Source organism: Tuber melanosporum (assembly GCF_000151645.1).
Source record: "Tuber melanosporum whole genome shotgun sequence assembly, scaffold_147, strain Mel28".
Taxonomy (NCBI): domain Eukaryota; kingdom Fungi; phylum Ascomycota; class Pezizomycetes; order Pezizales; family Tuberaceae; genus Tuber; species Tuber melanosporum.
The window spans coordinates 531-14,802 of record NW_003298805.1 but is presented as its reverse complement, the minus strand read 5'-3'; the positions used below and the strand labels follow the sequence as shown (position 1 = coordinate 14,802).

The 14,272-nt window shown below is 45.2% G+C and overlaps 2 protein-coding genes; one reads left to right on the top strand and one right to left on the bottom strand.

The window, feature by feature from the left end:
* Window positions 1-7,174: 7,174 nt before the first annotated feature.
* Window positions 7,175-8,287, bottom strand: GSTUM_00002782001 (uncharacterized protein). XM_002836432.2 has 4 exons: window positions 8,124-8,287; window positions 7,919-8,052; window positions 7,511-7,857; window positions 7,175-7,461 (listed from the first exon to the last, which is right to left on the bottom strand). Exons 1-4 carry the CDS (start codon window positions 8,198-8,200, stop codon window positions 7,450-7,452), a joined length of 570 nt encoding a protein of 189 aa, XP_002836478.1. The 5' UTR covers window positions 8,201-8,287; the 3' UTR covers window positions 7,175-7,449.
* A 1,104-nt stretch (window positions 8,288-9,391) lies between these two features.
* GSTUM_00002781001 (uncharacterized protein) lies at window positions 9,392-10,985 on the top strand (the record flags this gene model as incomplete). XM_002836431.2 has 2 exons in its annotated part: window positions 9,392-9,644; window positions 9,693-10,985. 2 exons carry the CDS (start codon window positions 9,392-9,394, stop codon window positions 10,748-10,750), a joined length of 1,311 nt encoding a protein of 436 aa, XP_002836477.1. The 3' UTR covers window positions 10,751-10,985.
* Between the last annotated feature and the right edge of the window lie 3,287 nt (window positions 10,986-14,272).

The window sequence follows — 14,272 nt, the reverse complement described above, 5'->3', positions numbered from 1 at the left end:
CAGATTTCTTCAACTTTCCATTTATCTTTCTTATCAATGATAATAGGTGTAGGTCAAGAGTGGGTTCTTCCAGGGAACTTGGAGTCATCATTTGAGTGGAATTGCTTGACAACAGAGGCGTGGAAAACTGCAGTATTGCGGCAGTACATGCGTCCATCTATCTGAACAGTATAGTTTTCTGTATGCTTGTCAAAGGATATGACCTTGAAAAATCCTCGCCATTGGAGTTGAAGTTTCTTACTGCGTTCACCATTGGTAATGAACATGTTTCCATGTACCATGAGCATATCACTTGGCAGAATAGGAACATGTTTGCGTCGTCGCTTTTGAGCAGCAGTGGTGCTCCGGAATTGGGCAGCTTTAATAACTTGGAAGGCATCATTCTGAATTGCTTGATAGCGGTTTAGGTGGTCATTGGAGGCAGGAACTGAGGAGTTCTTAAATAGAGTTGTAGGTAAGAGGTGGTATTGGTGGCCGAAGATTGCCTTGTATGGAGACATTTCCAAGGTGTTTGAATATCTAGTATTAATATATACAGTGAGCTCAACAAGAGCTGGTTCCCAGTTGGTCTGTCGTTCATTAATTGTATTCCTAATTCTAGTCTTGACTTCACGGATCTTTCATTCAGCTTGGCCATTAGTCTCATAATGTCCAGGAGCAGCCATAACATGGTTGATTCCGAGGGAGGTCAAGGTTTGCTTCCAGAATCTGGCAGTGAAACAGGGATCGGCATCACTGACAATAGATAATGGGTATCCATGGGGGGTAAACAGGTATCGTTGGAGGTTATTCCAGGTATCTTTAGAAGAATCGGTGACATTTTATTGGTATGAGCCAAGTGTATCCAGAAAACCGATCCACGGCTACCAAGATAATGTCATATCCGGCGGACTTGTTGAATGGTTCTGCAAAATCGATGGCTTAGGATTCAAATATTTCGCAAAGTAACTGGAGAGTTTGTACTTTCCCTTCAAGTAGTTGTGTTCGTTCCTTATTTGCCTGGTAGAGTTCACATTGTCTGATGAAATCGGAGAAGTCTCTTCGTATTTCAGGCCAGTAAATATATTCTGAGGTATATTGGAGGTTGCGGTCCGTACTATGGTGTCTTTTGTTGTGGATTTCGGTAATGACATATTCTCTACTGGTCATTCCATTGAACATATAGCCTTTGGGATGTATAGGCAATGTTCACTATAACGGGTGCTCGTATAAACCATTCTACTGGATATGTTGTAGGGGTGAGGTCCCCATATCTGGAGCTATCTATAGCTTTGAAGTAGATCGGGTCATGGCGATATCCTGCTATCATTTAGCTTCGAAAATAGGAGGTTAATTCTACTGTAGTTGATCTAACATCTTGTTCATCCTCAATGAGAGATCCTCTTGTTGGTTTGATAAGGGCTTCCTCTTCTTCAAAAGTTTCATAGAACTGTCGGCGATGCTCGAAAATTGTGGGAGGTATGACAGAAACAATTGTTTCATTGATGTATACTTGTAAGGGTTTACCATATAGTGGTCGTGAATTGATTAAGGGGTGAGAAGATGTTGGTACTGACTGTGGTGGGTATAGGTAAGATATTGCATTCATATAGGCTGCTGCTTGTTCGAGTTCTTCAAGGCCTTGGTGTCGTCTTAAGGCAGGATTAAGGGGAAGGGAAGATTGAATCGATCTATTATCAACTTCATCCATCACCTCTTCTGCTCCTTCTGCAGTGTGGAAACTGGTATTTTTGGAATCATCCGCAGACATATAGTACGGTTGCTGGTATCTGTTGCCGAATTCAATTTCAGTCTAGTGAAAGGTGCAGGTATCGAGGTAACAGTGTGACCAGTGGAGTCTGCTTTGTTCAAGCTCGTAAGGAGGTATATTGCAGAGGGTGCAATCATCTTTCCATTCATTATCAATGTCCTTTCCTCATTCTGTTCCGGCAGCTCTGTACAGGGTATAAGAGAAAGGATTGGAGGGAGAGGCAGTACTGGTAGTAGCCATCGATAGTTCTTGTTCATAGGAGGTGTTGTCAGGACTATCTTCGCTTTGTCTTGTATAGTCATAAACAAGAGGAGCGTCTGTGAGTTCTTGGTTCTCATATAGGTGGGAGAGAGCATCAGCTAAATAGTTTGTTCTTCCAGGGGTATAGATAATTTTTGCGTCATATTTGCTGATTTCTCCTATCCATTGTGTTCTTCTCCTTCCAGGATCCTTTTCCATTTTAAGGTTAGTGAGTGATTGATTGTCGGTAACAATGATGAAGGTGTTATCCATCAGGATGTGGTTGAAGGTGGCAAGAGCATCGATCACTGCAAGGGCTTTCTTATTTGTAGTTCCATAGTTCATCTGTGAATTAGTAAACTTTCTGCTGTGTAATGCCACCGGTTATGCCGTTTCATGAGAGGCCCCTTGTCCAATCCATGCTCCAACTCCAATATCCGATGCATCTGTAATCAGCCATATCGGGTCTTGTTTACTGTAGTCAATAGGCCGTATAACATTGGCATTCTTAATCAATTCCTTGATGTTGGTAAAGGCTTGGTCATGAGTGTAGGTCTAGACAAATTCCGCATTGCTGGTAAGGTCTATGAGCGGTACTGTCACAGTGGCATAGTGTGGTAGGAACTGGGAGATATAGTTGACTAGTTCTAAGAATGGCATGAGTTCCTTTTGATTTCAGGGTGTTGTCCATTCTGTTAAACAGGATATTTTTCCGGGGGCTGTATGTATTCCTTCATTATCTATTACATGTCCCAGGATATCGAGCTTATCGGCAAACAGGATTGATTTGTTTCTTCTAGCTTACAATTTAGCTTCCCTTAGCCTGGTACCAACCAAACCTATATAGTAGGCATGTTCAGCTTCTGAGATTGAGGAGATAAGGATGACGTCAATGTATACCCACACAAAATAGTGGAGGTATTCGCTTAGGAGATTTTCTATAATTTGCATGAAGGTGGCAGGTATATACATATCACCTTGTAGCATAACACGGCTAATAAAACTTCCGAAGAGTGTTTTGAAACTGTTATGGCGTTCACTTTCTGGATCTAACCTTGTTTGGAAGTAGGCATTGCTTAGGTCAATCTTGCTTCGGAATCTAACCTATCCAACTGCATTCAGGATTTGAGTTTAGTTTGGAATAGTGGAGCTGTCCATAACCGTGTTCTTATTCCGTAGTTTGAGGTCGACCAGGGGGTGAATTCTTTTGCCGTCTGCTTTGGGTTGGACAAACATAGGTGCGGCACCTGGTGCTTCCACTTGATAGATGACTCCTCTTCTTTATTGTTAGTTTATCCAGTCACATAGTGGGTTTTTGTATATGTCAGGGATGGAGTAGGTAGGTTGGTTCTTAAGATTAGAGCGGTTTCGCAGATGGATGTAGTGGTTTACTTCTCTCATAGGCGGTAGTTCTTCGGGAATCTGATCAGAGAAAATATCAGAGTACTCATCTAATAGGCGTTGGGCAGTTGCTCCACAGACTGCGGCTTGGTACTCGCCACTTGTTAGCTTGCATGAGACTCTGACCTTCTGATCTGGGAAATCAATGGTTGATTTCCCACATATGATTATGGCTTTGTGGTGGTTCAGGAATGGCATCCCTATCAAGGTATCATATTTGGCCAGGTTTCTGACTAGCATTTCCTGAGGGGGTAGGATGGTGGAGCCAAGCTGGATAGTTGTGCTACAAGTTTTATAGCTTGTAGATCGTGAACCTTTTACTGCCATATTGAGAGGTATGGGTTGGTTAAGGTCTTGAGTTAGGAGTCCGTGGACAAAGATAAAGGCATTGCTGATCATATCTCTTCCAATTGCGCTAGTGTCAAATAGGACTCGAGCCTTCTTGCCATTGATTAGAATAGTACCTTCCAGGGCGGTGTATACTTTAAATGTAGCAGGGGGTTAGATACTATTACATTCCACATTGATATATCTGATATGGATCTCCTCATATTCGCTGGATTGGGCATCAGCGCTATCAGTCTCAATATTGTGGGCCGATGCCTCTTACTTAATTGCTTTTCCTTTCTCTTTCTTCACAGGGTAGTTCTTTACCATGTGTCCTGTTTTTCCGCATTTAAAGCATTCTCCTTTCTGTCATCTCGATTCTTTGGAGGATTTGGTTTTCTTTTTGAAAATGTGTGGAGTATCTTCTTCAGAGTTGTTGGAGGACTTGTGTCATGATTGCCTATTGCTGTTAGGGGATGTCTGTGTCTTGTATATCTTGGTTTCATGGAAGATGGTGTCCTTTCGTTCTGCCCTTGCAATTATTATTACAATATCATCGTCATCTTCTTCGAGTGGTTCTACCTCTCGCCAGAGGGTAGGATGCATGACATCATAGAATCATCACTTAAGAATGTAGTTGGAGATGCTTCCTTTCTTCATCCAGTCCTTATACAATGTCAAATCTGTAGCTACATCTGTGATTCTCTTAACATGCGTTCCATTGACTTGCTAGAGCTTGTTGAATTTGTTGTACAGGAGGTCTTTGGTGATAAAGGATTGGAATCGGCCTTTCAGGTAATTGAGAACAGTGGATCCTCTTAATCTTACATTTCTGCCGTATTCCTTATAGCATTGGTGGTATGCGTCGATTGCCTTTCCTTCATAGAATGATCCAATGAAGAGTCCGGTTGTAGGGTCTTCTTCATCTTTCCCTTGTAGGAGAAGGTAGTGTGTGAGTTCAGTCACCCATCGATCAAAGGCTTCAGGTTTGAGGTCTTTTTCTTCTCCTGTAAACTTCACTGGGAGATGGAGTTTAAACTTAAGGGGTTCAAATGCTACGGGTACTTCCTCTTCTTCCGGCTAGGCCCAAGATTTTCCTCCTCCTGAAGGCCCTCCTCCTGTACTAGCTATATCTGATTTGCTACTGGATTCGGGGTCGATCAGTGGTTCAAGGGAAGGCTTTTTTGCTGGTGTAAATGGGAATTCTCCTGGGGGTTGTGTGTCTTCCATGTTTGCAGGTTCTCCCGGCTCCTTAGCACAATGCCGGGGTTGTTTCTTTCTTGTAAGGTCTTGCCGTGGGATTTGCTTCCCACTCCTGGTCGTCAATGACTCTATGTTGGCTTTGAGATGAAGCCGAATGTGCTATGATTTCACTGCTTCTCTCCCCTAGTGTTCTGAGGTGGATATCGATAGGTTGATTAGGCCTAAATTCAGGGACAGGTTCTTAACCACTTGCTGAGGTTAAAAAAATATAACATGTTCGTGAGGTGCTAATCACATTATTGGTAATAGATATGATAGTTGGCAGGTGGCCTGCTCTTTCAGAGAGGAGGCAAGAGCTGAGAACTAAAGAAGGCTCCAAGGGTGTACTGAGGAATAAAGAAGTAACCGTTCTACCAAGTATATTAAAATACTGCCGGTCGAAGTCTGCCTTTTCTATCGTGGAATCAGGCGATCTTTAAATACACGAATCTGTTCATGTCTAGCATGAATGAAACTAATCAAAGGTATCAATCGATACACTTTGGTGAAACTAATTAAGTATCAAAGTGATACTTAAAATAAAACATAAAACAAAACCAAGTATCAAACGATACTTAAAACAAACCAAATATCAAAGAGATATTTAAAACAAAACATAAAACAAAACCAATAACTGAGTACCCGTACCGGTTACACCAACTAACAAGCATCGAACCAGCTTACTACCAATCTTTGATGATAAAGAGAAAGAGCGACTACAAATTTTTATAACAACTGATAAGACAACTCGACGCTTAGAATGGGAGGATATATTGCAAGAGTTAGGATATGCCTACTCCATTCATACTTTTCGTAATCTATGTGGATTAATGGGATACTATAAGCGGCATCCACAAAAAAAATATGTCATTCTATTTCTTCTCTGTTCCTCTTTTCAGTAGCCTATGATGAAGAGGGATCAGTAACAGGTATTTTTTTGTTTCTTTAAATTCAGTGTTTGCGAAAAAAATAAACCTCTGCAAGTACAATGGTGTCAGGAACAACTTGATTGGATATATGATAATTGGCTCCAAAGCTTATGGACAGATGAGTCTACATTCACAACTGCGGGATTTCACCCTCAACCATGGGTATTGTGTAGGGCTGAAGAAGAATTTCATCCAGATTGTATTGATGAAACTTGGAAGTCAGGGAAGGAAGATGTGATGGTTTGGGGTGGGTTTTGTGGTGAAATGAAGTCCAAGTTATATGTTATCCCCCAAAAATGAAAGTTGACTCTTAGTACTTTGTAACTCATATTCTCGATCCTATTCTTATTCCATTCTGGCATCGAACTTGTGAGTATTATAGATGGACTCAGGTAGTATTACATGGATAGTTGTTTTTAGTCAGATTTACAATTGCTAATAGAAGTAAAATAGGTTGTTGAAGACGGTGCCCCAAGCCACCAAAGGTTTTCAAAGCATTGCCGGGAAATCAACAAGGTTGAGCAACTCCGATGGCCACCTCAATCTCCAGATTTAAACCTGATCGAGGCACTATGGGGTGATATGGAGACAGAATTAGCAGTGACCTTTGGGAGAATTAAGGATATAGAGGTTCTAGTTAAGGCAGTAGAGACTGTTTGGAATTCAATTGGAATGGACCGTTTGGATGGCTTAGTTTGTAGTATGCCAGAACGCCTCAAAGCAGTTATTACAGCAGGCGGTATGGCTACACCATACTAGAATAGGAAAATCTTGTGCTTTCCGATCACTTTTTTCCTCACATTAAAATTGAAACCTAATTGGCTGCTCTCCAGTAGCCTGTGGCAACAATTGGTCAAATTAACGTTTTTCCGATCACTTTTGTCTACACCCTCGTACAATAGATACAAATATTTTCATGGGACCCGTGCCGCCGGCAGCACAGATCCGGGAGGACTAAGGTGGTGGAGGGGGGGGGGTGCGCATGGTGATGCTGGAGTTGGTTTCGGTCCCGGAGGAGTTGTTTGGTGGCAGATGGACACAAGTACCTATGCTGTCGAGTTGAGAAAGGCTGTGCTGTTGCCGAGGTGAGTGGAGAAGTGGGAACCGTGAAAGAAAGAGAATATGCCCTAAAATTGTGTCAGCTCGAGCTAATGCTAGGCTCGGATTTGATCAGACTCTTGATCCGCGGTGACATCTTTCGAGACACAAGGAGACACAACAAATTCAGCCACGGTCAACTACAACATCCTATACTCGTATACTACTGTAGTTCACACAGCCCTGCGGAGCAAACAATTCTATATCTTTTGACTTATGGTAGCTACGTTACATTACAAGCCGCAACTGCCACAACCGCACCAGCATAGGGCGAGATGCTTCTAAGCCCAACACTAATACTCCTCACTGCACCCCTAGCCTTCTTCTTCTTTAAGGCATACTGGGGCGCGGCGAACAGCGAAACAGCATTATTCCACGCCGTCGGAATCCGGAATTGCGTAGTATTGTCACCATACTCTACCCACCAGCAGTCCGTCTGCACAGGAGACAAGCAGACATTCTTCACGCCAACGGCTAGTCAATACGTCAACCTGTCGCGCCCTATAAGTGGGTGAGAACTTACAGTGACAGCAGCACCCTCACCCACCTGCAAAGCCGCAAGAAGGTCTGGATCAATCCCCTCCGACCAAATCCACCCCTTCCATCCCAAAACCCAGGAATTCCCACACCCAAGCGCTAGAATACCGATGTCACTGTAACTCTCCAACTGCCCGGAATTGTCCAGCTCGGTGATCTGGTCCACTAGTCCCTGTGGAAGGTTATTGAAGAATATGCTCTGGTAGGATTGTTCGTTTTCTATCCAGTCATTGGTGCCCCAGAAGGTCTTTTCCTGACCGAATTCTAGCCGGGTGACCTCGAGCCCAGAGTTTGGGTTGTAGCGGAGGTATGGCCAGAGGTTTTGAGGGGTCTCTAGGTGAATTGTTGTCAGAAGTTGGGGAGGGAGGGTGGGGGGGGGAGGCGGTTAAGGTACCCGTTACGACTTCCCCGTTTTCGCCTTTGTATTGGAACCAGTAGTGTCCGTGAGGCCCCAGTGAGAAATTAACTACTGCGGCGGACATTCCGGGTAATCGGACGAGGGCTGTCAACGACGGAGATAGGTTGTTCCTGAGTATCGGTGCTCTTACGTTAGTATGACATTCCGGTTCCTACAGATCAGCACTAGTACCCCAACTCACCAGCTCAAACCCCTTCTCGAGCGCATAAGGTAGCTAGACTGTCCTCTGAAAGACCCAAGTGAGAATTCAAAAGGCATGTTTTCGTGGTTGTGTTCTCTTTTACTTTCCTTTTTCCTTCTTCTCCCTCCGTAGTATATAACACGGGTACGGTTCCCAGGCGCTGCTGGTTCTTATGTAGGACAGGATCGGAATATAAGGTGGAAAGTCTTTTTTTTTTTCCCTCTCTCCTTTATCGCCTGAGGGTGTACGGGTGTGCGGCTGAATGCGGCTCATTGGGGCTTCATGAGTCTCCGTTTTTGTAGCAAGTGCCAGGCTTGGCCGAGGCTTGATCATGCACTAATCGCCACGTGGTGTGGGACTGTTTGGAGATATTTACGGTGGATATGTCTTGTCGAGGAATTGATTTTAGACATGGCGAGTTGCCGGTATAAGTGTTATGGGGTAGTTTATGGTTGGAGTGCAAGGGGAAAACCCGGATGGCCAATCTCTATGTTCTTCAGGGGGACTTTACTAGGTCCACTTCTATATATCATGCAGTCAGATAGGGACGAGATCGTGGCGGCGATAGGTTGCCAGTCTAGGATTGGGTTGATGGTATCACCTGCTGTGTCTGGACCTGGACTTTGGAGATGCTGTAAACTTGACCTTGCTGGTTAAATGCTGTATCATACTCAAGTAATATGCATTTGTCGGATGGAAATACTGGTAATTGGGGGTCACATCAAGCTATTTTGATGCACATCACCACTCGTGCGCCTGCAGTCCAGCGGTGAGCGCATGATGAGTTACTCGTTCTAGGCAAGGAGTACGAGTACTGTGGCCGAGAGCAGGGGTCAAGGAAATATAGCTAAAATCTATGTATGCGAGAAACAGTGCCATCTGAGCCTCTATACCAAACATACCCCCCCGCATTCGGGTACTCTTTGCCTGTAATGAGCACGCGAGGGTAGGTTCTGTGGTACATTATGGAATTGCTGGGATCAATGTATTAAATTGGGGAAACTATACGAGTACTATGTACCGTCCGAATGGAATGATTCCTTTGGTGAAGCGGCAAATGTCTTTTTTATGGTTACTCAATTTCTGGTATGACCTCACAAGCCTTAGCGCCACAGTAGTGGCTTTGCTGGTATCTTTGCCCAGACTGCTTGTGTCCATCCTGTGACCTAATCTTCTTAGCGCACATGAACACCTAGGACTACAAAGCCTCAAAGACTGGGCATTCTTCCTCCCCGTTTCCCTCCATTCCCATCACCAGCCGCGCCAAAATGTCGCAACGATCAAACAGACCGCACGCGCAGGACTACATTGCGAGAATTCGCTACAATAACAGCCTTCCGCCGCCGCCATGCCCACCGAAAATGCTCAACATCCCCAATTCCTCCTTGGCAATGTACTGCGACCCGAGCTTTACCTCCAAGCTTGCCAGAGCTGAAGGCGTGAACGTGGAGATCGACTCTGAGCTGGGAATGCCGTTGGATCTAGTCCACGTACCGAAGATTTTCGATGGGGATCACAGTGGTTTGTAGTCCCCCCCCTCCGCAGAGTCAATCGTTGACCGGTTTTTAGCAATTCTCGCACTCGATCCCGTCCCTCCGATCGATCCGAAAGACCGCTTACTAATGCGTCCTGCTACTGCTTTGGGCAAAACGAATGCTCGCGCGACTGGCTCTGCTGGAAACGTCTCTTTCCTGCGCCGCACGGAGTATATTTCTGCCGAACAATCCAGATCGACCTTTAAATCTGGGGGAAACACGGAACGTTTACTGGCTGCGTCTCGCGCTAAGCGCGCTTCTCGCCCCGAAGACAACGACCCTGTTCGTATCCTAGAGGCCGTCCTCAAAGGTTTCGATGTGGCAAACCCGGAGACAGCGGGACAGGGACACAACGGCTTGGATGCTCTCGCGGTGAGGGACGTTGCCGCAGCAAATGCGGAGAGAAATTGGAAAGAACTTAAACATCCTAGCAAACTCAACCTTCGCGCTGTGGAGACGTACCCACTTCTTCCGGACTTTCAGGCCACTAGCGATAACGGCGGTTACATGGTATTCAAGTTTATGGGTAGTCCGGTGGTACCGGGTGAAAAACGTGATACTAGATTGGACGTGGGCCTTTTGAAGCCAAAAGATAAACCCCTCGATGATGATGGTAATCCCGTTGGCCAGGATGTATTCGATTACTACATACCAGCTTCAGAATCTATCGCCAACAAAGTCAAGGCTAAATTCGCTGCCTATGCCGAGGATGAAGACGAAGAGGATGGCAGGGAAGATAGCGAGGAGTTCAGATATGATTTCGTCCGAGAGTACGAAACTAAAGCTCATAAGCGCTACCCTCCGGATGTCCTTGAGGAAGCGGCATTATTGATAAATAAGGGTGACGATGAAAAGCCCAAAGGCGCCCACTTCTACCCCGTTCTTACCCGCTATACAATTCGCCCCCGTAGAAAGAACAAATACCCTCCTGGGATGCCGTTTCGGCATGATGAGGAGAGTGAGGATGATGGAGAGAAGCCGCCAGAGGTTATGAACCTTAAGGTCAGGGCGCTCAACGAAGTCGAGAGACAGCGTCACGAAGATGTAAAGCATCGCTGGGACAACAAGCCGGAAGGGGGAGGGGAGGAGTGATTCCATTTACTCTAGTTGTAGGCTCTGAAGCAGTAAAGGCCATAAGTCTTGAACGAACCCTAGTGGTTTAGGGGTGATGAGCGTTTTATCTCTTGCTGACAACCTTTTTTTCTTCTCCTTTTCCATCTTTCCTTTTCTCTTTGCTTTAACTTTATGGTTTCTAGATGTTAGTGTTCTCTTTGCCTTTTATGATGGCATTGTACGATAGTTATGGCATTATTATCATGGAAATTTCAATATTGCGTTCTTCTGCTGGCTTTCCTGGCGTTCCGAGTACGTATGATAGTTGAATAGAGACTTTTATAGGGAAGATTTCATCCAAGTCACTTGTCCTTTCATTTTCCAACACCTATAAGTTCGCTTTCAGCCATCAAGTGGGGTTTTCTCCCTGCCCCCCTACGGTCAATTAACCCCTATAATTGTTAGTATGCTGACTTTCTCCCGACGATAATTTCCCCCGGGTTGCGTCCCACTCATCGCTGCCTATGATACTCATTTTTTTTTCCCCCTTATTTCCCTCCCACCGTTTTCCTGCCCACACCACCCCCCCCCCCCGAAAAACTACCTACGTCTTCCTATATTTACTCCCTTGTATCACCAATTTTCCTAACTTCTCGAAGCACATTAACTCTGAATAGTTCCGAAGAAACCCTCTTTTATTCCAACTATTATTGCGAATCCTTCCGCATTCTCGTCAGCGTCATCATGATTCTTGAAAATATCATTAATGTCTCTATCTTGACCGAGTGGGGAGTCCTCCCTGAATATAACTACGTATGCATAGGCTCTTGCCCAACATGCTTTGTCCCAGCATTTCCAGGCCTACCTTGGAATCTGGTGTTCACAGTTGGGCAAACGCCACATCTTCGCGGGTCAATTATCTACCTAGAACTCTCAGTACATGGTCAGAAATTCGGGCATGGAAAACTGATCAATCAACGTTTTCCAGAGACCCAAGATGGGTACCTACCGAGTACAGGTGAAAAATTACGCTTCTACTTTCCTTCCTGGGCATCTCATCAGAAGAGAGAGGATAAATGGAACGCTGAGGACTTTGAGACTCTTGAGTGGATAATCGAGGTTAAGGTTTGGCAGTGTATAATTGAGCACGGATTGAAGCGACCTCTTTCGTCAGCCACGGCGCGCAATGCGGGTCTTACTCCCTCAATGATTTTTGATAAGAATACCTTAGTTGGGGTTGTGGAGAAGAGGGGGGATCTACTAGGTCACATGACCTGGTTCTACAAGCTTCCTGAGTTTTTTTACGGGAGCAAGTTGTGTAATGGCCCAAGTGTTCCTCTTTCCGAAGAAGATGATTCCGGAAGCGAAGCCGAGGTGGAACTTTCTGTTGAACCGCCAGACTACTACTACGGACCTGGTTTTACTAAGGAGCGCATTGTTGAGCCGGTCAATCCACCTGATGGGATAATAAAGAACCTAGAAGACCCTATACCAGTTGGCTGGGAAATCCGCAAACAACATGGGGGCCGTGCATATTTTGTTGACCACAACAGCAGGCAGACAACCTGGATCGATCCTCGCAAGAAAGTGGTCCTTCCGCCCCCAGAGAAGGCTTCCGAAGCTACCTTGGACGGCATTCGTAAACAGTACGCGGATCAACAGATCAATTATGTTCCAAACCGCCTACTGCCAGAAACTCTACCTGCACACACAAGTGCTAATGAGAGTTGGATGGTAGAACTTCTTGCAATCCTCTCGTCCGAGGTGCAGCGCTACCAGATCGGATACAACGCGATGGAAATAACCCTCCGCCTATATGCGAATGGATGTATCGAGAGTTGGGACATGACTCCTGATAACCCGGGCTTTCTGCAGGTGAATCGCGGAGTGCTGTTGGATAATAAGCAATTGGAATACCGCCGCTGTTTAGACTGGCTATCGGAGGTCCCGGTTAGCTTATTGGAACGAGTCGTTATGGTGAAGGAATACACTGTGAAGGAAGTGTTACACCATGGGATACCGGAGAGAGATGTTGCGGAAGAAGATGAGCCAGGTAGTGAGGGTAGGAGAAATGATAGCTTTCCTCTTATTGAGGATGGCCAGCAGACTGAAGAAGGCGTTTTATTAAATAGGGCGATAGATGTTGGAGATGGAGGTGTTGGTGTGAATGACGAGATGAATTCTGAGGAGGAGGAGCGCATGGAAAAAGAGACAGAGGATGCCGGGTCTAGAGTGGGTGGCGCTCTAGAGATTCGTTGAGGTATTAGGTAGGCTTAGGAGCCTCGTGAATAGACCCAAAACTATTCAGGTGTTGAGGTCTAACTAAGGCTTCACGGAAAGGTAAGAGATTGTATATGCTCTCGACTATTTCTCTCCCCTCTAAATTCCTAAGACATCGTTTAACAAGCCTCCTCTGCAGTAATTTTCTCTTCCGGGTACGGTATTGCTTTTATTTACTTTTCCTCGGTTTGTCTGTGCAATTCTGGCCGTGCCGCGATCATTGCTTTTATTCTTTCCTTTTTCCAGGTTATCTAGATGTACAGTACTCTTGGGTAATTTTCGATTTTGGGTCTTGCATTTGCTTTGCATATTTTTATGCTACGCTATCCCCACTATACCTGTGGGATATCCATGGCGGCTTCGGTGTCAAAAGGGGATTATGAATTGTTTCTTGGTCTGGTGGCCATGGGGGTTGCTTTTGCCTTTTTAGGGAAATTCTTGTTTCGTTTATACTCTTGTGGTGAGGAATTAGGTAGGTTGTGGGGGCGCTGACTTTATAAATTATAAAGTAATAAATAAAAGTTAGAGTATATTCGGAGGATGTGATGATGGAGTAATCCCAATTCGCTATCATGTGATGATTGAGAGAATCTCTTACAGCGACCCCAATGGGCCAGTCGGTGTGACCTTGGGTGCGACCGCAATGACTAGAACTTTTCTCAAGACCGCTGAGCAAGATTGAGGGAAACCGGCTTTCCAAAATCTGAGCCCGGCCCGGTATAGGTGATCCGCATGAGCGAGAGTTCGAGCAATAAACTCTGCTCCGCTATCCCTTTAACTTAAGCAGAGCCGCTGTTAGCGTTGACTCGTATTATTTCACTATGGGTGGTAAAAGATAGAATGCATACAGGCAATGGGCAGATATCTTCAGAGTGTCTAAACATCAGCGGGCTTCGCATGTGTATTTGGGGGATTGGCCTGGCAGTGTTGGCTACTGACCCTGATCTGCGGGCCTGACCACGTCTTGGACTGACCGCTTGGGATAACTGATCTCCCGTGAGTTGCTTGCTATATAACCTTGTCCTCCTTGATTTTCTATGATATAATAATACCCAGTGGCTAGACTACAATGTTCCGCAAACAAATCCGTCCCTTCTAAGTCTTTACCTTCCACTATTCTAGAAACCACCTACTATGTGAGTACCCGGACACGATCCAGACCACGAACCAAATAGCATAGCATGCTCTACGGTACCTACCAGTTGGGCAATAACCCGTCGTCTTCCCCTTTCTTAAGCCAGACAGGGCACGAATCACAGTTCATGCTTTTTCCCACACTCA

Coding starts and splice junctions, on each gene's coding strand:
- GSTUM_00002782001 (XM_002836432.2), bottom strand. CDS start 8,200: ATGCCTTTTGAATTCTCACTTGGGTCTTTCAGAGGACAGTCTAGCTAC. Junction 8,053..8,123: donor TCGAGAAGGGGTTTGAGCTG/GTGAGTTGGGGT, acceptor ACCGATACTCAG/GAACAACCTATCTCCGTCGT. Junction 7,858..7,918: donor AAACGGGGAAGTCGTAACGG/GTACCTTAACCG, acceptor CAATTCACCTAG/AGACCCCTCAAAACCTCTGG.